General features: G+C 37.4%; 1 protein-coding gene across 1 annotated transcript in view; it reads right to left on the bottom strand.

The window, feature by feature from the left end:
- Positions 1 to 26,576, bottom strand: part of WDR47 (WD repeat domain 47) — a 59,141-nt gene that overhangs the window by 5,335 nt on the left and 27,230 nt on the right. Inside the window, exons 6-13 of the mRNA XM_003409539.3 lie at positions 23,151 to 23,274; positions 21,565 to 21,743; positions 14,358 to 14,618; positions 11,264 to 11,336; positions 8,206 to 8,363; positions 6,998 to 7,167; positions 6,276 to 6,446; positions 5,421 to 5,552 (exon numbers count right to left, since the gene is read on the bottom strand). Of these exons, the coding sequence (XP_003409587.1) occupies positions 5,421 to 5,552; positions 6,276 to 6,446; positions 6,998 to 7,167; positions 8,206 to 8,363; positions 11,264 to 11,336; positions 14,358 to 14,618; positions 21,565 to 21,743; positions 23,151 to 23,274 (1,268 nt within the window). The remainder of the gene's footprint in view (positions 1 to 5,420; positions 5,553 to 6,275; positions 6,447 to 6,997; positions 7,168 to 8,205; positions 8,364 to 11,263; positions 11,337 to 14,357; positions 14,619 to 21,564; positions 21,744 to 23,150; positions 23,275 to 26,576) is intronic.

Below are 26,576 nucleotides of genomic sequence, written 5' to 3'. Positions count from 1 at the left end.
AAATTTTAACAAAGAATCAACAGTTTCAGCAATTAACGGCCTGGACAGAAGCAAAAAAGGAAGTGAAAAATGAGTCCCAGATTTCACATCTAGCTGAATGATGAAATAAGAGAACCATTATCAAAAACAGGGAAGATGAGAAGAAGAGCTGATTTGCAGGGGAAAAATTAGTTTCACACATGCAAAGTTAAGGTGCTAACAGAGATCCAGGTTCATTTACTCAACAAAGTTATTAAATCACTACTCCCTGGGCCAGGCACTATGGTAGGTGCTAAATCTAACTATGGATAATAAAACATATGATTACTGCCTTTGTGAAACTTAAAATCTACCAGAGGAGATAGATAAAACACAAATATATATAATTTTAAGAAGTGATAAGAACTATGAAAAAAATAAATGGGATTTAGTGATAGAAAATAATGGTTAGCTTTCACTTGGAGCAGTCAAAGAAGGTCTCCCTGGCAAGATAACATTGAAGCCAAGACCTAAAGATGCGGAGGACATTTCAGGCTAAGAAAATAGCATGTGAGTTTGCTGGAAGTAGGAAGAGTTTGGTATGTCCCAGGACTAAACGGAAAGAAACAAGTGATCTGAGATGAGACCAGAAGGATACATAAACCCAGATCAGCAGACTATCACGGGCCATGATAGAGAGTCTGCACTTTAACCTAAGAGCAATAAGTCACTGAAGTGTAAGCAAGGTGTAATATGATCAGATTTGTTTTTTTTTACCTTGACCAAGCAACTTTATTTCTAGCACATACATTGGGAGTACCCTATGGTTGGCCCATAAACCCGTTGCTGTTCAGTCAATTCCAACTCATAGCAACCGTATAGGATAGAGTAGAACTGCCTCGTAGAGTTTCCAAGGAGCGCCTGATGGGTTCGAACTGCCGACCTTTTGGTTACCAGCCGTAGCACGTAACCACTATACCACCAGGGTTTCCATGATTGGCCCATGGTACAGGAATTTAATTGAAAAAAACCAAAGGGAGCGTTTCCATCTAATTTACTGGAAAGCTCTCTAGGTTGAGAACCAGAGGGCTTAAATCCAGTGTCGATTCTGTAATATTTAACATTACCTTGGACAAGTTATTTAACTTCCTGGTTCTCAGTTCTTGCATTTATAAGCTGTCATGGATTGAATTCTGTCCCCCAAAAATGTGCATATCAATTTGGCTGGGCTGTGATTCCTGGTATCGTGTGACTGTCCACCATTTTGTCATCTGATGTGGTCTTACCCTGTGTTGTAAATCCTGCCTCTATGGTATTAATGAGGCGGGATGGGCAGCAGCTGTGTTGATGAGGCAGGACTCAATCTACAGGATTAGACTGTGTCTTAAGCCAGTTTATTTCGGGATATAAGAGAGAGAATCGAGCAGAGAGACAGGGGGACCTCTAACCACCAAGAAAGAAGTGCTTGGAGCAGAGTGCATCCTTTGAACCCAGAGTTCCTACATGGAAAAGCTCCTAGTCCAGGGGAAGACTGATGAGAAAAACCTCCTCCAGAGCTAACAGAGAAAGCCTTCTCCTGGAGCTGATGCCTTCAATTTATACTTTCAGCCTACTTTACTGTGAGGAAATAAGTTTTTCTTTGTTAAAGCTATCCACTTGTGGTATTTTTGTTATAGCAAATTTGTTATAGCAACACTAGATAACTAAGACAAAAGCGGAGGAAATGACATGAGGTCATTCAGGATCTAAAATCATCAGTGAGTTGGAATTAAATCATCTGTACTGTATTGTAAAGAAATGGGAAAAACCTGCCACTTCCAATATTTTGGGTAAGTTTTATGAATGCTTCTCTCTGTAGTTAACCACAAATTGCTGTCTTTTTTTTTTTTTTTGGATGTATTAAAAAATCAGGTTGTCTGTGTTTGCAGTTTCTAATGGTTGTCTTGAAGGATTTCAAGAGAGAATACACCAGACGTTGACTGAGATCCTTGAATTGGTATTTTATAATTTTCATAAAATTTGGAAACATTTTGGCCATTACGTCTTTAATTTCTTTTTCTGTTCGCTTTTCCCTCCTCTCCTTCAGGAACTCAGTTACAGACGGGCACACAGGATACTGATACTCTGTTCTTTTTTATTTTTTAAGTCTCTGTGTTTCATTTGGGAGAGTTTCTACTGCTGTCTTCAAATTTACTAATTTTTTCTTCCACATTGTCAAATCTCCCGTCAAGGCCATTCTGTATCAGTGTCCTTTGCATCTCAGACATTGTATTTTTCAACTCTAGTAAATCGATTTGGCTTTTTTTTATTTATATATTCTATTTGTACCTTGCCTCTCAACACATTTTCCTTTACCTTCTAGAATATATTGGAGTGTATTTATAATAACTGTTTTAACATCCTTATCTACTAATTCTATAGTCCATTTTATTGGGTCCATTTTTATTGATTAATTTTTTTCTCCTCATTATAGATCGTATTTTCCTTCTTCTTTGACGTCTAGCAATTTTTGTTTGCATGTCAGATGCTGTGAATTTCACATTGTTGTATGCTGGATATTTCTTTATTCCTTAAAATATTCTTGAACCCATATTTGTTATTTTTAATGAATATTCTTCTGGCTGTTGTGTGGAACACAGATTGGAGTGGACAAAATTGAAAGTATAGAGGACAGTAGAAAGCAATTACAGTGGTTAAGTTGAGAGAGAGTGGTGGTTTATCCCAGAGTGGTAGCAATAAAGATAAAAAGTGGATGGACTTAAGATAGATTTTTGAGGCTAAAACAATAGGATCTGCTGATGGAGTAAATACTAAAGAGAAAGGAGAAAGAGAGGAATCAAGGAAGACTCCCTGGTTTCTGGCATGAACAATGGGTAGGTGGTGCCACCTAGCTGAGTGGGGAAGTCTGGGGCAGTTCTCTTTTGGGGGCCAGTCATGAGTTAATAGTTTGGTTTAAGACATGTTAAGGTTGAGAGGCCTGTGAGATATCCAAAAGGAGGTGTCAAGTGGGTGGGTTAGAAGTATGAGCCCAGCACACAGAAGAAGTTAGGGCTAGATATAAAAATTTAAAGTCTGTCAACATGAGTTATATTGAAGCCAGGGAATGGATGTAATCATCTAAAGAAAGAAAGGAGACAAAGTCCAGCACTGAGCCCTAAAGAATGCCAACATTTAGAGGTTGAACAAACAAGGAACAGCCTATAAAGGAGTAATTATCCAAAAGGGTAAAAAGGGCAAAAGTTCAAAAGGGAAGAGGTTATCCATGTTACATGCCACCAAGAGCTGAAGTAAAATAGGATATAAAGTAATTTGGCAACACGAAGATTGTTGGTGATCTTGAAAAAACCAGTTTTTGTTACAGTAGTTGGAGCAGGAGCCAGAATGGAGTAGGTTGAAAACTGAGGGTGAGGATTTGGGAAACAGCATGTGTAGGCAAGACTTCTGAGACATCTGGATAAGAAAAGGAGTATAAAAATGGGGGTAAGAGTTGGGAGGGGTAAAGGAGGTCAACAGAGGAACTTTTTTGCGTTTCCAATTTTGTAAAATTTTTATATGTGCATTGGCCTGAACAAGTAGTGAAGAAGAGTAGTGAAGAAGAGATTAATGCTCCAAGAGGGAGATGACCAAAAAATCAAAGCCTCTGAAAAAGAAAAAAACAAAAAAAAAACCATTGCCGTTGAGTATAGCTGGTAGACTCAAACTGCTGACCTTTTGATTAGCAGCCAAATGCTTAACCACTTCACCACCAGAGTTCTGTGAACGAGAAAGGGAGCTGAAAATAATTTAGATAACTACGGGAGAGTCTGGAGATAAATTAGTGATAAACCAAAACCCAAATGAAACCTGTTGCTGTGGCGTCCATTCCGACTCACAGGAACCCATAGGACAGAGTAGAACTCCCCCACAGGGTTTCCAAGGAGCAGCTAGTGGATTCAAACTGCCAACCTTTCAGTTAGCAGCTGAGCTCTTAACCACTGCGCCACCAGGGCTCCTTAAATAGCAGTCTATTTTTATGCATGCTGACTGAAAAAGCAAACCAAAGAAATACAATTATTAACACTAAGGAAAACAAAAAAATGTGTAAGGAAAAAAACAAGATCTGAATAGCATTTATGATTAAAATAATGTAAACAATGAATGCTGATCTAGTCAAAATTGATGTAACTACATCTAAAGTTTAGGGAACAGAAGTAGGTATATGGATGAGGGATGGTGGGAGTTGGAAAAGGGCATAAAAAAGTTAAATCTTCATCTTCTATGGTGAGAAGTCAATAAATAATCTTTAAAAACATAATTATAGACATGTTATTTAGAAATATGGAAGTACCAAAAGAAAACTGCTAAAAAAGTTAAAAATGGCTGCCTCTGAGAAAAGGGAAATGAGACACGGACTGGGGAAAGGCAACAGCTGGCGATGCCCAGAGCAATGCTGTTTTTCTTAATAAGTTTTATTGAAGAGTTTGGTTCTTTAAACTATGTTATACATTAACTTTGATAAGATACAAACTATAACTGTAAACAAGTCAGTGATAATATATATATACAAATATATATACACACACACACACATATATATATAGGCATATGTGTATACTCCAAACTCAAATTTGCTGTAGGAAATCATTTCTGGTTTGAATTAAAGTGTAGGAGAAAGTCTATAAAAGTCAAAAGAATAAATAAGACTTTAAAAAAAAAAATCACCAAAAATTAAGGCTATAAGGCAGGTCTTTTCACTATAAGGTATACTGCTACAAAACTGCTATTAAAAACTACAAAAGGCAGAAAAGGTACTCCAAAATAAAATAAATGCAGTGGCAGAGTACTGTGCACTCTTAAATACCTGTGCTTTAAAAGGCGATATCCTGCAAAGAGCATCAGCCTGGGTTTGCATCAAACCAAAACCAAACCCACCGCCATCAGGTCGATGCCAACTCACAATCCAAGACATCCTGTTCAGTTAAAGAATCGAGGTGTGTACTGTATGCTACTACGTATGCTTTGGTATGTTTAAAGGAGAAGGAAGTTTATTATACAGACAAACTTTTTGGTTCTATATTTACAGAATATTTTCAGAAGAATAAATCAGAAACTGGTCCCTTAGGGAAAGAGACCAAAGAATAGGAGTGGCAAGAAAATGGTATATACCCTTTTGTACAATTTGAAATTTTACCAGGTGCATGCATTTTAAAAAATGATTTTTACAGGTCAAAGTTCTAAAATTGCCCTGCTACTACCAACTGTATACTTTGGGGCATGATACTTAAGTTTCCCTGGACCTCCGTTTCCTAAGCTGAATATTATTTTTACATATAAGGTAACAGATGAAAGCATTTTTAAAGAATTGAAAGTAATCAGTAAGATACTGAATACTTATTTTACTATTGTTCCTATTATTGGTAGGCTAGTGCAATTTTTAAAGCTTCTTTCTCATAAAACTTCATCTAAATTCCAGAAAAACCTACCAGTTCCGTGGAATGTTGTGCCAACAACACGAACACAGCTTGGTACTCGAAGATCCCAGAATCTAACAGTCTTATCCTGAGAACCAGATGCAATCATCCAGCCACTCCAGGTGTAAAGTGCTAAAATATGCCCTGTAAAAGATAATGTACTCAGTTATTACTGTGGAAGAATACTTTTCTTTAACACATTCAGAGTGAAGTGCTCCTTTTTATTGGGCATGTGATGGTCTCTTTAACCAAATATACTATGTGACAGAGATCTTCCACGTATATCAAAGAGATTCACAATTTTCAACTAATTAAAATTCAGTAAAATTCACAACAGCAAAGCCATACTGAACAAAACTTAATCTTTCTTTGGTGATTTCATTAGTACAGTAGGCTCTTTCAGTATTTCAGGATATCATCATTAAAACTGAAAACAAATTATCATTTGAAATTATGGTAACTTGTCCATGGTGTAAGTACAGGATTGTGGGGTTAGATCACCAGGCTTAGAATAAAGAGACCTGGTTCAAATCTCAGTTTAGCCACTTAATAGACTTGTGATATTGGGCAAGTCATTTTGCCCTTTCAGCCTTACTTTATTCATGTAGAAAATGGGAATAAAACTGCCTACTTCATAGGGTTATTACAAGGACTAAATTATGGAATTATGTATATAAGTAAAGGATTTAGCACACAGGAAACAGCAATGTTAACTGTCACTACTGTGTTATTACCCAAAGCTCACAATTTTTTGAAATAAAGATTTCCTGTCTTAAAGAAATTTCTTTTGATGAAACATACCTCAGTAATGAAAATAGCACGGGTCGAACACAAGGAAAAGCAGCATTTGAGAGTGATATAACATACCAGTATGTCCACTCAGAGCGTGGAGGCCTTGTCCTCTTTGACAATCTGTCGTGTAAATGTTACAATCCCCTGCTCCAGCGCTTATCAAAATAGCTCCCCCGCTTTCTGGGCCTTCCATAAATGCCAAGTCTCTAATTGTCCCATCATGCATACTAAATTCCAGATCCGGTCCTGAAACAGCAATGAGAATTAAAAAAAAAAAAGATGCTGCTCAACTTACTATGATAACTTGAGATTGCTAAACTGCCTCAAAACTGACCAAGAGTAATGTGAATGGCATGGTTTTTACTTTCATTTAAGGATCAGTATTATAATCAATTTCACTTTACTGAGCAAAGAACTTCAAGAAATCAAAATACTGATGTAGTTATTTTCATCCCTAAAATAGAGTTATATATATAGATACCTTCTTATTTTTTATCCCAAAGAAAATGGGAAGACAGATATGTTCTAGAAAATATCCATTAATACAATTCAGGTCATTATTTTAAAGTTATTTTTCTGGTAACAATAATTTCCTACAGCTTAGACACTACCTTGCCATCTGTAAAAACTTGACTAAAAAAGAATAATACTTCATGAGTATAACCAACCGGTCAGAATGTTTTAGAAAAGTCTTCTTAAGGCTAAATTCTTAGATTTCAATAGAAATAACACAGACATATATAGAGATATAACATGAGGAATATATAAAGTATGGGAAGCTACTTCTCAGGCCCTACCTGTTGCATTACAAGTCTCCGCATTAAAGGGCAGAACTTTGACGTATTTGTCGTTGGATCCTGTTGCTAATAACTGTCCACAAGGACTCCAGGCCACACAGTAAATGGATCCTTTATGGTGTTTATTCCTTTTAAAACGTACCACTGGCTGCTTCGGAGCTTCATGTGCACTAAAAAGAAATATTACAGAAAGATATTTCAATTTCTTGCTTGCTAAAATTAACTGATATTAACTTTTATACTATGGCTGTCCCTGAAGGAGGGAGCAAAAAGAGTATGAGGTAACAGACTGATAACAATTTTCAAAATCTTAGAAAAAAGAAATTTAAAACATGTTTAAAATCCAAAAAATACAACTACTATTATCATACTAATCTAACTCTCATTTTAGACTACATAGGATATAAACTACATAACTTAAAAAAACTCCATTTCACATATTTTTATGGATTTTAACTCAGAAACAAAAAAGAAAATAATTTTTAAAAATCTAAGAATGCTTCTAAATTCAAAAAGTTCAATAAACATTTATTAAACATATAATATAAGCAATGCCCCTAGGGATGCAGGGAGGTGGGGGATGCATAAAAAATAAAAAAGGCAAGATCTCTATGCAGATTTTAAAATCTGGCAGGGGTAGATGTTGTCATGACTACTACATATATAGTAAGGCAAGTATAAGTATTATCATCTAGTATAAAGTAATGGGCCTTAAAGGGCAGGGAGAATTTTTACAGAAAAAGATGAAGCCAGGAATACAACTTGAGTGAAGATATAATAAAGTAGGGAAAGAAGGGGCTGAGTGGGGGGCATGGGAAAGCATCTGTGGGGCTAGATTATAGATTAAATAAAGTCCAAGGTACTCAGGAGACAGAGTGGGGTAGGGTGAGTGGGAGGCTTGGCTGTAGAGGGTCCTAGATGCCATGCTCCTTAAGACTTTAGCCCTCAGTGGGCATTTCATCTATATTTTTAAAAGTAGATTAATGTTGTTAGTTGCCGTCAAGTCAACTGGGATAAATACTAGAGTATTAATAATACTAAATCTTTTTTTAGGTGTAACGATAACACCAAGTCTATGTAAGAACAGGTACGTGTGTTTGGAGAAGCATCCTGAAGCATAAATTTCTAAACGAGAAACTAATTTGTGCTGCAAACTTTCATCTAAGGCACAATAAAATTAAAACAAAAACGAAGGCATCTATTCTTACCTTGGATCAATTACTTCTGGATAGGCGCATACTCTCAGAGTTTTTGAATTTGACCCGACAGCATATAAACTACCACCTGGATGAAAAGCCACTGCTCTAACAGCTTGTGTATCTTCGAGAATATTAATACAAACAAATTGCTTTTTTGATTTGTCATCCTATGAAAAGAATGAAAAAGTGAATATGAAGTCATCCTATGAAAAGAATGATTTTGCAAGAGTTTGTCTTTATTCCATTTTAAATTCATCTGACTGTATTATTCCTGTCTTAACTTTATATTTAGTATCCACAATCATACATCTTTCAAGTGGCAAATCCAAAGTAACTCCAAGTTTTCTATTTTTTGCCACCCATTGCTAAACGAAGCTCAAATAACTCATAGACATTCAAGTTTTTCATCTATGACAAAATATAAGAATATGCATTATTATATTAAATTCTCTTTTAGCTGTTAAGGAAATAAAATAGCCCACATATACAGAAGTTCTAACAAAAACAAGAATCATTTGTGTTTCTGAAAGCAGGAAGTATAAAGGACTACTATTTAATCTACTTAGTGTAAAAAGAAAAATTTTACCATTATCTCCAGCAACCAGTATTTTAGCATTTCAAACCGAAATTGTAAAATACCCTTTTAAACTGCAAAAATGAACATCTTATTTAAGCTTCATTTTTATTTTAAACTGTGAACCTGTCTGTCTACAGCCTTCTTCTGAGGAAGGCAAACTGAAGCAGTTCTGTATAAAAGTTGTGCTGACTCCTGCTACTGGAATCATTTGAAACCATCCTGTAGGCTACCCTTACCAGGACTGACACACCTGAAACAGGGACCTATGGACCGGGTGTGGTCACCAGAACCAACCAAATCCTACCTTTGTGTGAGTACATATATATGTCCAGAGCCCACACAAAGGCAAATCACTTCAGCTCTGGTTCTATCGTGGGAGCTCTAGGATCCACAGTGATTATATCCATGAAGAGACTCTGCCTCCCCCTACCCAAGCTCTTACATATGTATTCATGCCATACATCCTCACTGTGAGGTAGACAGCAAATCTGATATGTCACATTATGTCTGTTTCATGGAACTGAATTGAATTCTTTTGTTATTTGTTTGAATTTATTTGACTAAAAAGGCTACATTTTCCATTAATCCATATACGAGGAATGTGGCTGCCAAACAAATAGCATGGGGCGGATAAGAGAAAAAGGGAGACTACCCTACAGCACATTAATAATAATTACTAACAGTTGGTTTATAGCCACACAGATTGATTTTATTTGCTCTCCTCCAGTGAGTTTTAATTTTTTTTAATTTGTTGCTATTTTTAAAATAGATTTCACATAAAAATCTTTATTTCTAGCTTCTCTTGAAAACCTAAAGAACTAGGAAAATTGGGCCTGCATATTTCTTTGTGCAAGACAAATACTCCTATGTGCTTATCATAAAAACGGTTGACTTTATTCATTTCTGTTATCTGTTTGGCCCCTTTAAGCATTTGAGATAATATCCCTATGCAGGGGGTTAAAGTATGAACGAGAGAAAGTAAGATAGAACGAAGCTGTATACTAGTTAGGGAAGGATATCTGGCTCCAAAACAAAAATATGTATTGATAAGAAACCCAAAGGGGATATCAATAATAGCTGAACAAATTAACCATAGGGTTCAGAGAGCAGTACACAGCCCCAACTCATGTGCCAATGTCACTACTGGGGCATTCACATGAATACTTCCAAATGTGCATTTTGAAGCAGCCCCTTCCCTTAGCCCAGTGAGAGTTCAGCTACCTTGAGATGAATACCAGCGTTAAAAATAATGATTTTCAATGGTTACGAGAGGCGGGAGGGAGGGAGGAAGAGAGACAGGAACTCACCAATTAGATAGTAGACAAGAACTAATTTAGGTGAAGGGAAGGACGACACAAACTACATGAGAGGTCAGCACAACTGGACTAAACCAAAAGCAAAGAAGTTTCCTGAATTAACCGAACACTTCAAAGGCCAGCGTAGCAGGGGCGGGAGTTTGGGGACCATGGTTTCAGGGGACATCTAGGTCAACCAGCATTATAAAATCTATTAAGAAAACATTCTGCATCCCATTTTGTAGAGTGGCATCTGGGGTCTTAAATGCTAGCAAGCTGCCATCTAAGATGCCTCAACTGGTCTCAACCTACCTGGAGCAAAGGAGAATGAAGAACACCAAAGACACAAGGTAATTATGAGCCCAAGAGTCAGAATGGACCACAAAAATCAGAGATTACATCAGCCTGAGACCGGAAGAACCAGATGGTGCTTCGCTACAACTGATGACTGCCATGACAGGGAACACAACAGAGAACCCCTTAGGTGGCAGGAGAGCAATGGGATGCAGTCCTCAAATTCTCAAAAAAAGACCAGACTTCATGGTCTGACTGAGACTAGAAGGACCCCAGAGGTCATGGTCCCCAGCCCTTCTGTTAGCCCAAGACAGGAACCACTCCCAAAGACAATTCTTTAGGACAGAAAATAATACTCATAAGGAGTGAGCTTCCTCGATCAAGTAGACACATGAGACTATATATGCAGCTCTGGTCTGGAAGGAAGATGTGAAGGCCGAGGGGAAAAGAAGCTGGCTGAATGGACATGGGAATACGGGTGGAGAGAAGGAGTGTGCTGTCTCATTAGGAGGAGAGCTACTAGAAGTATACAGCAAGGTGTATATAAGGTTTCATATGAAAGACTGACTTGATTTGTAAACTTTCATTTAAAGAACAATAAAAATTAAAAAAAAAAAAGATTGTTGAATTGACAAATGTTTTGGCATATATAGTTTTAATATGCACAACTATCTACCATTTTTCAAAGTAAATTCAAGAAATATTAATGATGGTAGTGGTGGTGGTAGTAAAAAAAAATAGTACCTAACACATATATGACACATGCCATGCGCCAGGCGTTCTTCTAAAAAAATAGTAATAATGAATATTTCTAAAAATGTTTCTTTCTTTGAATTGAGAATTCCTTAGTGAAATTTGCACGTATATAAAAACAATGAAACCCCCTCCCCCAAAGTATTACCTCTTCTCTTGACCTTGATAGATTCCCTGAAGAATCTCCAAGAGGTGGTTTAATGACCGAATGTTCTGATGAGCTGTATGGATAGAAATTCAAATAAAGTTTACTCTGAATCTCAAAACAAAATAATTTATCATTTCAGTCTCTAATTCTTCTTCTTTTTTTTTTTTTTACTACTATTTTTTTCTTTTGGACGAATAATCCTCGCTGACCCCAGTCAAAGTTTACTCTCTACAGAGGTTTATTAAGAGGTCCTGGGCTCGGTCAGATCAAGCAGAGTTCTAAGGGGGGATAACATGCCATTCTGGAAGGAGATTAAGTCAAAGTCCACATATTTTGTAGTGTATCTTTCTTCCCCTGCTCAGTTCCAGAATCCTGGTTGCAGTGCTTCAACTCTACTCCGGGCTAGACTCTGGAGATTGCTCTCTAGAAAAACTATCTGGCCCAAGAGAAGAGACTAACAGATACTGACAGTGGAAGGTTTCTCAATAAAATCATGTTTCCACCTAATCATTCTTTTGTGAGGCCATCAGGGAGACAGATCTACCCACATACACGGACTTCCCTTCCAATTAACTTTTTAAAAATGCTTCACCCTTTCCAGAAAGCCAAAGATCTCCAAATATTTGAAGAAAGCCTCCTAGATAAAAGTCAGAAGCTAAAATAAATAGAAAAAGGAGCTTGGACAAAGAGAGGCAACTCAGAGAACAAAAGCAATCTACAAAAATATAATTAAGACCCTTAGAGATATAAAAGAAAATAATGAATCCAGGAAACAAGAACAAGATCTACTTAAAAAGCAAAAAAAAAAAAAGAGGAACTTTTAGAGAATAACAAAGAGCTCTTAGAAAAGAAAAATATGGTAGCAGGGAAAAAAACAGAAAATAGAGGTGAGGAAATTACTAAATAATATTTTTTTTAATTTCCTGCTTTCCCACAAAGTATCCAGCAGAATGAAGGAAAAAAAAACTACTCTGAGGTATATCATGAAATTTTAGAACATCAGGGAAAAGATGCCCCTAAAAAACTCCAGAGTTGAAAAAGCAGCTGGCCTCATATAAAGGATCAGAAAGCAAAGTGGCATCAGACTTCTTAATGGGAACACTGAAACTAGAAGATCATGTAGCAATGCCTTTGAAACTCTGAGGAATCATTTCCATTCTAGAATTCTATACCCAGATACGCTAACAAATCAAGGGTAAAATATATAATAAACACATTTTTAGACATGCAAGTTCTTAGTAACTCCACCTTTGATGTGCCCCTTTTCAGGAAACTACACAAAATCCTGAAAACAGGAGAGCCAACACAGGAAAGAGGCAAAAAAAATTCCCAAGAGGACAATGAAGAGAAGTCCCAGAACTCTCTAAGCCTGTACAAAATGGTCTGGAAACAATGACTCTAAAGTAAAGCAGGAGTGATCCTGGAGGGATGTCTCCCAGGATAAAAAATGAAATAGAGAAGTTATATGATATGTTTGACTGTAGTGAGGAGTTTTGTGATTTTACAGCTATATCAAAGCATTTGCAGATAGTTCACTGATGGGTGATAGGTACAAAGAAGACCAAGCATGAGCATGTACACACATGCACACCAAAATGCGGCAATTACTGTCTCCCAGGAAAACAAAGCTGTATGAAAAGAAAATGTAATCATATTAAACTACATGACTCAGTCATAAGTAATATTTACATAGCCATAGTAATGTTAACACTGAATACCAATTTAAACAGAAAATTGATACATAGCTATATTACTGTCGATATGTTGCTATAAAAGCTACTTGATTTTTTAAATCATGTATGTATATTACTATAAGTGTACTTGTATAAACCAGTTAAACCAAACCTGATGCCATCAAGTCGATTCCAACTTACATTTACCCTATAGGACAGAGCAGAACAGCCGCATAAGGTTTCCAAGTCTGTAAATCTTTACGGAAGCAGACTGCCACATCTTTCCCCTGCAGTGAGGCTGGTGGGTTTGAACCACTGACCTTTCGATCAGCAGCCAAGCGCTTAACCACTGCACCACCAGGGTTCCTGTACTTGTATGAAGGAAGTGATTTTTGCCTTAAAGACAACATAGTCTAAGATTCCTGGGTGCCACAAACAGTTTGTGTTTGACGACTAACCTAAAGGTTGGCAGTTTAAATCCACCCAGCAGGGCCAGGGAAGCAAGGCCTGGGGATCTGCTTCCATGACGATTACAGCCAGGAAAATCCTATGGAGCAGTTCTACTCTGTAACATATGGGGTCGCCCTGAGTCAGAATCAACTCAACACCAATGGGTTTGGTTTTTTGGTTTGGTTATCTATATTACTTTAACAAAAAATAAATTTAAAACTTAAAGTTTTCCTTTTGGGGATGCACAAGTGTTATGGGAACTATAAGAATGACAGAAATATTAGATAAACATACACTCTAAAGTAAATCCAGAGTTTCTTGATACTCATTATAAGGCTAGTAAGTATCCAAGTGCGAAAGCAAGCTATGTATTTTTAAATGTACCACTCTCAAAGAAAGGTGTTTTATGTTAAGAATAAATGAAGGAAAATGCTCCTTAACTATTGCCACTGCATAAATTAACACCTGTTTACCAAATATAGCAAGATAAAAAATTTTCCCTGACTAGTGAAAAAGTAAATATGCAAAAAAGTCTTCAGCAGCTGTTACTGCCAGAGCTGCCAACATGTCCCACTGCAATTATTCCACCATATTACAAAACATCTTTCTGTGTCCTGAACATCTGAGAGTTTAAACATGTTTGTTGAAAGGTGCCCATGGCAAGAAATAAAAGCCAGGACACAGATAAAGCCTAAAACAGTATGATCTCTGTTATATGTCTTATAAAAAATAGAATTACCTTGGTGGTGGAGGAAGAAAAAAGAAAATAAAGAATATTAAGAGTCTTAAAAGTTGGTAGAAGAAAATATACATAAATGAAGGCAGCTTAGAAAAAATTGGGTAGGTAAAAGTAGGCTCTAAAAATTTTTATTTGTAAGGTTCCAAAGAGAAGTTCAACTTTTTATGTTTCCATGTGTCTGTTCATTAGTAGAAGGCTAATATTTCCAAGTTGTACAAAGTCAAACACTTACATTTGGTTTCCACAGGAAGGTGATTCCTCGTGAAAAGGTGTGTGATTTGCTGATCCAGAATTATGAGGACTGCTTGTGTGAGTATTTGAAGCATCTTGTGTTAACCTCTGACTAGAGTCTTGGGCTGGAGTAGCAAAACTCGTCACAGAAGAACTATTAGACCCGCTGCCCTTGCTCCCGTTACACTGCTGGCTAAGCGCTGACACCTCGTTACCAAGGCTGTCCATTCCAATATTTAATTCACCAAGCTTTTGAATTGACCTATAAAATAAAACTACATAGTTACTTTAAAATAAAAACTTAATTACATTTCTAACTTATATATGAATGAAAGTTTGAGAAAGTAAATACATACACACAATATATAATCCATGGAAAATTTTCAGTATTAAAAAATTACCATTGACTGAAGACATAGTAACTAGATACTGAAAGTAGATCAAAATGCTCCCACGATATAACCCTGTAAAGGAGATGGGTATAATGTGTCTCGCAGACTTTTAAAAAGCACCTTTTGTTATAAAAACAAGAAAAAAAAGATCTTGTTTCTTCACCTGTATAACTTTGGTTTAATTTCTAATTTAAAACTTAATTTCTAAAAATAATAACAGTCTCACCACTACCAAAATTTCTCGCCCATAAAACAAAACAAGCCATTTTCGTTCCATCTGTCTTTAATAGCATCAAGCCAATTCGGAAACAAATGACTAAATCAGCTATGATGAGACAAAAGCCAAGTGGGTGGCATTCCTATTACTCAGGCATGCATTCATTCGCTCCATTTGCTCAAATACTATTTGCCAGGCTTGGATCTATGCTCTAGGGAGATACAATCAGGTTAGCCTGAACTTACATTGGGCTCAGGGATCCAAATGGTACAAAGAGGAAGCTGACAGGCCTTCTTAAGATTTAGACCCAGAACTGGCACAGCATCACTTCCTTCAGCCGAGATTCAATGTGGGAAAGGACTACATAAAGGTGTGATTGCCAGGAGGGACCATGGTTTACTGTATTTTCTAATTGTCCTACATTAAACATTACTCAGTGTGTGTGTGCTTTCAGGGTTTAAAAAAGATTTTTTTTAAAAGCAATTAAATATTTCTAGAGGAATTTGGTTTATTAGTAACCATTACTAAACATTTAACAGTTACAATTTTTAATTAGGCAGCATTTCTCAAATTATATTCTGTGAAACACTCCCCATAAAAAGGGTTTGAGGTCAAATAAGCTTGGGAAATGCCAAGTTAAATTTAAAGTCTTTAAGAGAGGAGGGCCAAGATGGCAGAATAGCCAGCTGCTTCCAGCAATCCCTCTTACAACAAAGACCCGAAAAAACAAATGAAACTATTATATTTATGACAAGCTAGGAGCCCTGAATATTGAAGGCAAAGTTAGAAAATAGACTGAGCAGCAGGCGGAGGAAGAGACAGTTCAGAAGAGGTGAGGAGTTACCGGACCTGAATTGCCAGGATCCCTCAGGCACCATTCCAGGGAGCAGCTGCAGTGGGCTGGTACTAGCGTTTGGCCACAGTTTCCTCAGGGAAAAGCAGCCAGCCACACAGCCTACTCGCACCTCCGGAACCAGAGAAGAACGGCGCTCTCGGCAAAAGCTAAGTACATGCATATATTTTTACCGTGTTCTCCCCACCCCCCAAGCTGGCTTCAGTGGCTGTTGATTTCCCTGGGCCTGAGACAGGCTCTGTTGAGCACCTGGAGCCATCCTCCAGGCCTTGAGAAGGAATAAATTCGCAATTGGGGCAAAAGATAATCTGCCAGCTCCACTAACCTGGGGAGCTCAGGACAGAAGCGGCTCCTGTCCAGGCATAAACGGGTCCATGGACTTTGAATACCTTTCCCCACTGCATGGCATAGGCCCTTGTTGGAAGATTGCAACTGTTTCAGCTGTGTGGTGGAGAGGTGGGTGTTTGATGTTTGACACTGCTTTGCCTATTAAACAGGGTCCTCACCTACCCGCATCAGGGGCCTAAGGACTGGTGGTTCCACTCAAGTCACCCGGCTGCCCATGACAGGGGTCCATGGATAACTGGTACCTCCCAGTCCTTACAACCAAAAACAGTGGGTGCCCATTGTCCATCTGCAGAACCCACTCACCTGTACACTCTAGGGAAGAGGGACTTGTTTCCTCAGAGACACTTGGGGGACGATTCTCAGCCCCTTGCCTTGTTCAGAGCCTGACCCCCTGCTGCAACCAGATACCAGTACCTACACCAATCACCCCTGCCCCTCTAAGACTGTAGGACAGAGCTTGTACCACACATTGATGACCAGCTACCTGGACACCTGAGCTGAATCCATACAAGAAAAGTGAACGGACTCCTAGACTGATATACCTGGTAACAGCTCTAGCCATCTGGTGACAGGACATCAGAGCTTCAAAGGAGAAAATTACCAGGCTAGCTCACTCAAGCAACCCATTTGGGCATATCAAAACAAAACAAAGCCAGAAGCTACAACACAGTAGGCAAACATAAAATAAACTCATACAATAACTTATAGATGGCTCGGAAACAACAGTCAATACCAAATCACATAAAGAAACAGACCACGATCACTTCAACAAGCTCTCAAAACAAAGAATCAAGGGATCTTCTAGATTAAAGTGCTTTCCTAGAATTACCAGATGCAGAATACAAAAGATTAATATACAGAGCCCTTCAAGACATCAGGAAGGAGATCAGGCAATACGCAGAACAAGCCAAGGAACACACAGATAAAGCAGTTCAAGAAATTAAAAAGGTTATTCAAGAATAAAGAGTCTTTAAAATTTTTAAAAATGTTAATACATCATTTTGATTCTAAAAGTAAGGTGAAGTGAGGGAAAGGCAGAATATGCCTGTAAGTGCCAAATCAGCGGTAGCAATTATTAATATTAGTGAAAACAAAAGATCAACATACATAAAGTAGTGATAAAGAACAGGCATACATCCTTCTATTGCGCTTTGCAGATACCGCATTTTATACAAATTGAAGGTTTGTGGCAACCCTGCATGGAGCAAGTCTATCCGCGCCATTTGTCCAACAGCATGTGCTCACTTCATGTCTGTGTCACGTTTTAGTAATTCTCGTAATATTTCAAACTTTTTCATTATTATATCTATTACGGTGATCTATAATCAGTGATCTTTAATGTTATTACTGTAATTGTTTTGGGGCACCTCAATCCTCACCCATGTAAGACAGCGAACTCAATTGATAAATGTTGTATGTGTTCTGACTGCTCCACCACCTGGCCATTCCCCCATTTCTCTCCCTCTCCTCAGGCCTCCCTATTCCCTGAGAAAGGACAATATTGAAATTAGGCCAATTAATAGCCCTACTGGCCTCTAAGTGTTCAACTAAAAGGAAGAGTTACATGTCTCTCACTTTAAACCAAAAGCTAGAAATGATTAAGCTTAGTAAGGAAAGCCTGTCAAAAGCCAAGATAGGTGGTAAGTTAGGCCTCTTGCTCCAAACAGCCAACTTGTGAATGCAAAGGAAGAGTTCTTGAAGAAAATTAAAAGTGCTACTCAAGTGAACACATGAATGACAAAGTCAAACAGCCTTATCACTGATACGGACAAAGTTTCAGTGGTCTGGATAGAAGATCAAACCAGCCACAACATCCCCTTAAGCCAAAGCCTAATCCAGAGCAAGGCCCTAACTCTCTTCAATTCTATGAAGGCTGAGAGAAGTGAGGAAGCTGTAGAAGAAAACTGTGAAGCTAGCAGAGGTTGGTTCATGAGGTTTAAACAAAGAAGTCATCTCCATAACATAAAAGCACAAGGTAAAGCAAGTGCTGATACGGAAGCTGCAGCAAGTGATGTAGAAGATCTAGCTAAGACAACTCGTGAAAGCGGCTACACTAACAGATTTTCAATGTAGAGGAAACAGCCTTATATTGGAAGAAGATGCCATCTAGGACTTTCATAGCTAGAGAGGAGAAATCAATGCCTGGCTTCAAAGCTTCAAGGGACAGGCTCTTGTTATGGGCTAATGTAACTGGTGACTTAAGATGAAGCCAATGATCACTTACCATTCTGAAAATTCTAGGGCCCTTAAAAATTATGGTAAATCTACTCTGCCTACACTCTATAAATGGAACAACAAAGCCTGGATGACAGCACATCTGTTTACAGCATGGTGTACTGAATATTTCAAGCCCACTGTTAAGACCTACTGCTCAGGAAAAAGACTCCTTTCAAAATATTACTGCTTATTGACAATGCACCTGGTCGCCCAAGAGCTCTGATGGAGATTAATGCTGTTTTCATGCCTGCTAACACAACATCCATGGATCAAGGAGTAATTTCAACTTTCAAGTTTTATTATTTAAGAAAGATAGTGACTCCTCTGATGAATCTGGGAAAATTAAATTGACAACCTTCTAGAAAGGATTCACCATTCTAGATGCCATTAAGAACATTTGTGATTCATTGAAGGAGGTAAAAATATTAACATTAGCTGAAGTTTGAAGAAGCTGATTCTAACCCTCATGGATGACTTTGAGAGGTTCAAGACTTCAGTGGAGGACATAACTGCAGATGTGGTGGAAATAGCAAAAGAACTAGAATTAGAAGTGGAGCCTGAAGATGTGACTGAATTGCTGCAATCTCACGATAAAACTTTAATGGATGAGAAGTTGCTTCTTATGGATGAGCAAAGAAGGTGGTTTCTTTGGGTAGCATCTACTCCTTGTGAAGACGATGTGAACATTGCTGAATGACAACAAAGGATTTAGAATATTACATAAACTTAGTTGATAAAGAAATGGCAGGGTTTGAGAGAGCTGACTCCAATTTTAAAAAAAGTTCTACTGTGGGTAAAATGCTATCAAATAGCACCACATGTTACAGAGAAATCTTTCATGAAAGGAAGAGTCAATTGATGCAGCAAACTTCACTGTTGTCTATTTTAAGAATTGCCACAGCTACCCCAACCTTCAGCAACCACCAACCTGGTCAGTCAGCAGCCATCAACATTCAGGCAAGACCCTGTACCAGCAAAAAGATTATGACTCTGAAGGCTCAGATGATGGTTAGCTTTTTTTTTTTTTAGCAATAAAGTATTTTTAATTAAAGGAAGTACTTTTTTTTTTAGACATACTGTTATTGCATACTTAACAGACTACAGTATAGTGTAAACATAGCTTTTATATGCACTGGGACCAAAAAATTTGTGTGATTCATTTTATTGCAATATTTGCCTTGTTGCAGTGGTTTGGAACCAAACCAGCAGTATCTCCAAGGTATGCCTGTACTGTTAATAAAGCTTGTATCATACTATAGTTGATTTTCCTCAATAAGATCTATTATATAACAGGACTCTTATTTCTTTTTATGCCTCTAAGAAGAAGGAAAAGTAAATTTTAATCTGGAAACTATGAACTGCTGATAGCTCTAGAACGATAGAGAAGAATAAAAACATTAAAGGCAAAAGCACATTTTAATCTAGAAAAAAGAATTCAATAAAAATATTACAGAGGTAGAAAGCAGAATAGTTAAGAGAATTTATGTCAAACTAGTAAAGGAAATCCTGGTGGCGTAGTGGTTAAGAGCTACGGCTGCTAACCAAAAGGTCAGCAGTTCCAATCCACCAGGCGCTCCTTGGAAACCCTATGGGACAGTTCTACTCTATGAGTCAGAATTGACTCAACAGCAACAGGTTTTTTTTGTTTGTTTATTTGTTTTTGTTTTTTAATATACAAAAGCTTAGAATAAGCATCCACTTATATACATTTTTTATAGGCCTGGCTATCCTATAGATTTTTGTAACACACTTACCTATTACTATAATTTTGTGGAGCCCTGGTGGAGCAGTAGTTAAGTGTTCAGCTTCTAACCAAAAGGTCAGTAGTTCGAATCCACCAGCCACTCCTTGGAAGCCCTAAGGGGCAGTTGTACTCTAACCTATGGAGTCGCTAGGAGTTGGAATCAACTCAACGGCAACAGGTCTGGTTTTGGTTTAAACTGAACATAAATTACAAGGAAGAAATTTGAACTCTGTCTAAGATTGTCTTCAAAGAAAGGATCTGGAATAGTTTACCTTTTTTTCCTGAGGAAGTAAGGTCCCTACCAATATTGGGGTCACAGAACCTTGCCACTTCATCTCCTAATTCATGGCTAGATAGTCTGCTTTCACTAAAAAATAAACTGGTCAGAAGGTCAAGTTGCAGCCATGACTTTTATGGACATAGAGAAGACATTCAAATAACCAGAGTAGCAATTCATCAAACTAGGATTACTCTGACAAGCCACCGATTTGAAAAGAGGTGATAAGAAAACAATCCTCGAATTGAATGGGGTTGTTCAGAGGCCTTAGACTCTTCAGATCACCACTATAAACACTCCTTGTGTGAAAGTTTGAGGACAAAATCAATTTCAGATTCACTGGCTTGCACAACCCTTAGATTGTTAAGCAGATCTCTTCTAGTGTTATTGACCCAAACAAAGAAGGGACAGGCATCACTGCAGCTGCCTAATCATACCCATGGCGATAGCCAACATATACAGCACATTTATTATGTGCCAGGAACTGTTCTAAGTGTGTGTACATATATTAACTCATTTACTTTTCCAACAACCCTTGCTCACTTATATATATTCTGGTTTATTGATTTCTTAAAAAATTTTTATTATCTTAGAGTCATTCCTCCTATAATTAAAAACAATATAAACTCATACTGTTTTGGCAAAAATTATCAGAAAGAGTCATCTTAACATATTGAATCCGGAAGAATCTGTAGGTGTTAAACACTAATAACAACAATAAAAATACAGCTAAGACTTAATGCAGTGCTTACTATGTGCCAGGTGCTGTTCGAAGCACTTTACATAAATGAACTCATTTAATCTTCATGGCAACCCAGTGTGAGGTAGATAAGAGAGGCTAAATAACTTCCTCAAAGCCCTCAGCTACCCTGGAACAGAGCTGGATCCACCCTGCAGTCAGCTCTAGCCTCTGCACTGAACCACTACGCTCTTCTGCGCTAGCTGCTTCAATGTAAAAAGGGCATTTAAAGGGAGAATAACAAAACCAGATGAGAATACTGTAACTGGAAGAAATTATGTAACTCCATATTACTTGAAACACTTAAAAAAAAAAAAAAGGCCTTAAAATTTCAAGCTGTAGATAGAAGATAGCAGTTATTGATTGCTTAAAATACCTTTTAAATAATTCTTTATATTTAAAGCAGTGACTAAAGACCAACCTATTAAGGAACTGTTCAGTAAGATTCTGCTGCTGATCAGGGCCATCCTCCTGATTCACACCTCCTTCAAGCAACATCTGTTGGTATATTTGTCGCTGCTGCTCCTTCTGTTCTAAATGCTGTTGGTAGCGTAATCTTTGCCTATAATATTCTTGAAATTGTTCTGTTGAATCTCGAAGCTTAAAAATATTAGAATAAAATATTTGAGCAGACTATGACTGAGTATATGTCTTCACTCAACAGTAACTTCTATAAACGCTGAATAAAATCTACAACTAGCTATACTTAACAATCATAAAATACTTAATATATTGCTCTTATTACCCATAAGTCTTAATACTGAAGTAGATCAGTTAATTTCCTTTATTCCATAGCAACAGACAACCAAACTGAATGGCTATCCTGGTTCTCTGGCTAGCTCAAAATAAAAACACAAATTATAGCAGTAATTAGGGGGATCTGGTCAGAGAATGTGAATGTAGCCAAAGACTAACACAAACTTATCTACATTACCTGGGGGAAAAAAAACTTACTGAGGGACTGCATAAATACTAAATAAACAGTATTAGCCTTGTCCAACAGGTTTAATAGGTTACTCTAGAGAAGAACTCATAATTTCCTTCAAAACCAATACTTTTGGTTTCAAATGTCCTTTCACAAGAAAGGAGAATAAATGGGAGTTAAACTTAGAAGTCTCAACATTCCTACTTCACCCTTCTAAAAGAACTGTATAGCACTCAAACTTACAGGGCTGAGATATTTCGTGAATTCCAATATTGGCAGAGGAAGACTCCCCTGCAAAGCTGGGGTCTGGTCACATTGTGTGGATCCTGTGCATTGGGGTTACCCTGGAGCTAATCAATCACGTCTAAAATTCACCAACACTCACAATAAGTTTAACCAACAGTCGTGTAGAGCTCACTAAAGCTACAATTGTCTCCCTTTTCAAGAACTAATACCAGTCTTCCTCTATTTCATAACTAAAAGTAATAACTCTGAAGATAAAACTATACATATGTACTTTTAATAGTAATTTCCTACTTCATTCTTAATATTTAGCTGAAAACAAAGATTTATAAAACCACCTAGTCACTTTTTCTACATAAAAAAATTTTTTTTTTATAAAATAAAACTTTACAGCCTACTTCATAATACAATTTCCTTTCAAAAATACCACAGAAAAATAATCTGAAATTCTAAAAACTTAGATAAAAGTATTATTCTATATTATAAATGTCTTGATTTATTGCTCATTAAATCTCATTAGTAAAATAGACAGCATACATCTTAAAAATGCAAGCTAGCTACATTTAGTGTGAGTTCAATTATTTGAGACCTAAAATACGTAAGAGCTTAATGACAACTGTAGTATTTTAACTGTTAATAAATTCATCTGTTACAAATGCCACAAGATACACAATGACAACTAAAAATACCATATATTCTTTGGGGGAGGGGAGAAAATGAACAATAATAAGAAATTTTAGCTATTCTCTCCCCTACCCCTAAATATCAGAATTCCATCTAAGCAAATACTACTATTTCTTACAAAGAGAATTAAAGACACTATGTGTAGTAAATATTACCTCATTTTTTTCTTGCTTAGCTGGTCCTGGATTCTGCGATCCATTTGCAGGCTCTTTTTCTGGAACTGTACTCTGACCCACGATTTCACTGCTGATAGGCCGCTGTGCCTCAACAGGAGTATCGCTTATTTCAGAAAAGTGCAAAAAAAAAAAAAAAAGGGCAGAGGTGGGGTCGAGGAGAATATATTTTAGAGAAATTTTCATTTAAAAAAATATAGAAAATTCAGTGTTTATCAAATGCACAAATATACATTTTTTTGTTTTCCTTTCTTCAGTACAACACAGGAAAGGGCATAAACAAATAGCGGAGGAGCGCTGAACGATTAAGCAAGGAGCATGGGGCTACCATCTAAAATCAGTTATGTGGCTTGGGAAAGACACTTATTCTCTGTGGCTCGGCTTCATCTATAAACTGAATAATAGGTTCCATGACCTGATGCCTAAATGTTCTTTATGAACTAACTCTATAACTGGGATTTGTTAGTCAAACATTTATTTTTTCCTCCAATATTTTTCCACACAATTTTAGAAATTTGAGATTTTTATTAAAAATCTATTTGCATTTAACATGGAAACTAATCATACCTTTTTTCAATATTTTTAATGTATCCTAACTCGTAAGCTTGAGATCTTAAGTCACGTTGTTCCTAATATACTTTAAAACACTGGCAATTTCTATATTTCATAGCTACTCTGTTCAAAATGTTTAATAACTAACATCATGCAAAGACGATAAACGCCACAGACATTTATACATATTACGTACTAGTACAAGGCATCATGGGAACAACTAAAAAGGTAAAATGATCTCTGCCTTCAAGGAATTAGATAGATTATGAGGTAAGGCCTCTCCAGGCAGAAGTGTATGAGACATATCAACATATAAGTCTAGGGTTAAGGGTAGCAGAGCTAGCTAGGTAGTCATCTCAATAATGGGGCCATTAGTTAGGAACCTTGTGAATGGATGAAAATGCCTAAGAAAAGGAGAAAGTCAAGGACAAACAAAACCCTGGAAAATGTCACTATTTAAGGATAAGTGGGAGAAACCTGAGTCAATGGATAGACTGAAAAGGAATACTGACAGAGAAATTACAGAAAAAAACAGAGAAGGCAACAGAGCCCCAGAAGACAATGGAGAAGAGAATCTCAAGGACTGACTGGGTCATCAGTGTCAAATGCTGCAGAGAAAAGCCCTGGTGTCGTGAGCTAAGAATCCAAAGACGTGTCTGCCACTAAAATGCAATCACTTAGGCAAGCCAAAGTTTCCTTTGTATTACACAGAGCCATATGAAGTTGTAGAATAAAATGTGTAATCAGATACCTAAGTTCCTTTAAAAATCTCACCTTATATGTTCTATAAGAGGCTGAGTAGAATTAGAACTTAGAAGAGGTAGGTGGATTTGGAAATTAGATGTGACTTTTGAAAAAGCCGAAACCCTATAGGGCAGTTCCACTGTGTCCTATGGGGTCACTATGACCCACAATCTACTCGATGGCAACAGGTTTGGCTTTTTGTTTGCTTGTTTGTTTCGAAAAAGCAGGTTCAATGAAAAAAATAAATAAATCCTTTGCATTCTCCTTGCTGGCTAATCCTCCATTACCCAACATTAGTGCCTCAATGTACAGTCCTGGGGTCCCTCCTCTTCTCCTGCTGCACTGTTTTTAGGTGACCTCACCCATTCCCAATTGCTGATGATTTTCAAATTAATATCTCCAGCTCAGACCTCTTTTAAATATATAACTACATATCTTTACAACTTTCTACTTGCCTTCTCTACTTGGGTGTCTCTTAGCTCCTCAAATCAACATGTCCAAAATAAACTCGTGATCTCTCTCCCCAAATTGGTCTTTCCCAAGTGTCCTCTACCACAAGCTAGAAATCTGGACATCATCTGCTCCCTCACTGGCCCCACCCACCAACCACACCCAATTAATTATTAATTTAAATATTGCCATCGTTTCTCTCTCAAATTCATTGCCCCCTCTCCATTTTTGCTGTTGGCACACTAGTCAAAGCCACTACCATCATCTCTCCTCCAGACTATGGCAACAGCATCTTAATTGGTCTTTTCACAGGCACAATCCTCCAACTCCACTTCCTTTCCTCACCTTAACCACTGTGCAGCAAATCCTCTTGCAGGCTGCAGCCAGGGACTTGAAATATAAATCGAATTATGTCATTCGTCTGCTTCATTAAAAAACTTTGAAAGGCTGGAGCCTATCCTAAGAGGAACAGGAGAAGGCAGTGCATGATGTGGCCCCTATACTCCTTGCCAGCGTCACGGGGCTGTTTTCTCTCCTTCACCCACTAAACTCCAGCCACACTGACTGATTGACTTTCCTCTCCTCCAACTACAAGGCTCTCCTGCCTCTGGGACTTACAAAGGTGGTCTCTTCTACCTAGAATGCCTTCCCATCTCCCATTCCCCTTTCCCTCACTAACTCCTCCTTACTGTTCAACATAAGCATCACTTCCTTGGGCAAACTTTCTCTGATCTCTAAACTGAGGCAAGTTCTACTGATCTCAGAGTAATCCAAACTACTGTGATTAGGTAATTCGTCATTTAGTGTCTGCTCTCCCATCATGTAAACACAGTGAAGACAAAGACTGTATCTCTTATTCATCACTAAATCCGCACTGCCTAGTTCAGTCCCATGCACATAATAGGTACTCAAATCTTCAAATAAATCAATGAAGTAGAGTAGTGAGTACAGTCTCATCTTCCTAGAAGCTTGACTTTTTCTCCTTTATACTTTACTATATTTTCCAAATTCTACACACACACACACACAAAGGCATGAAAAGGAGAAGCAAGTTATAGAGCAAGTATGAGAGATTATTTTATGCAAGTCTTAACCCCTAAAGTATAATCTATCCTTGATTATCACTAGATTTCCTTGAAGCTTTTATAAAATATAAACAAAACAAACAGCACTCAAAATATTACTTAGCAAAATGCCCAAGCAGATAATATTAAAAAAAACCGGCTGCCTTCAAGTCAATTCAGACTCACAGTGAGAAATAACGTAAGTGTAACAAAATTAATGAAAAAAGGCCCTCATAATTTAAATATATACTTAATGTAAACATGACTTGATAGCTTAACGGTTTTGTTAATAAGATTTGGCAACTAGACTTTTAAAATAACCTTTTGCTTTGTTAAAAGCCTCACTATTTCTTACATAAGAAGACAACAGTGAATTCAGACATTAAGTGTGAAGCAAAATGTATTTCTATTAAGTATTTGAAAAAAAATTTTTTAAATCTTAATGAACTACAGCCTAGGAGTGTATTTTCACCTGTGTTTCCACTCTGCAGTACTTAACTGCTTCTTAGGGAAAGGAACGGCATCCAAGTTCCCTCTCACACTTCATGGCCTCTGGACGCGCCACTCCCTCTGCCTGAAGCACTCCCTCCCTCCTGAC

This window comes from Loxodonta africana, chromosome 3, assembly GCF_030014295.1.
Source record: "Loxodonta africana isolate mLoxAfr1 chromosome 3, mLoxAfr1.hap2, whole genome shotgun sequence".
NCBI classification, from domain to species: Eukaryota; Metazoa; Chordata; class Mammalia; order Proboscidea; family Elephantidae; genus Loxodonta; species Loxodonta africana.
This window is presented reverse-complemented; position numbering and strand designations above follow the sequence as displayed.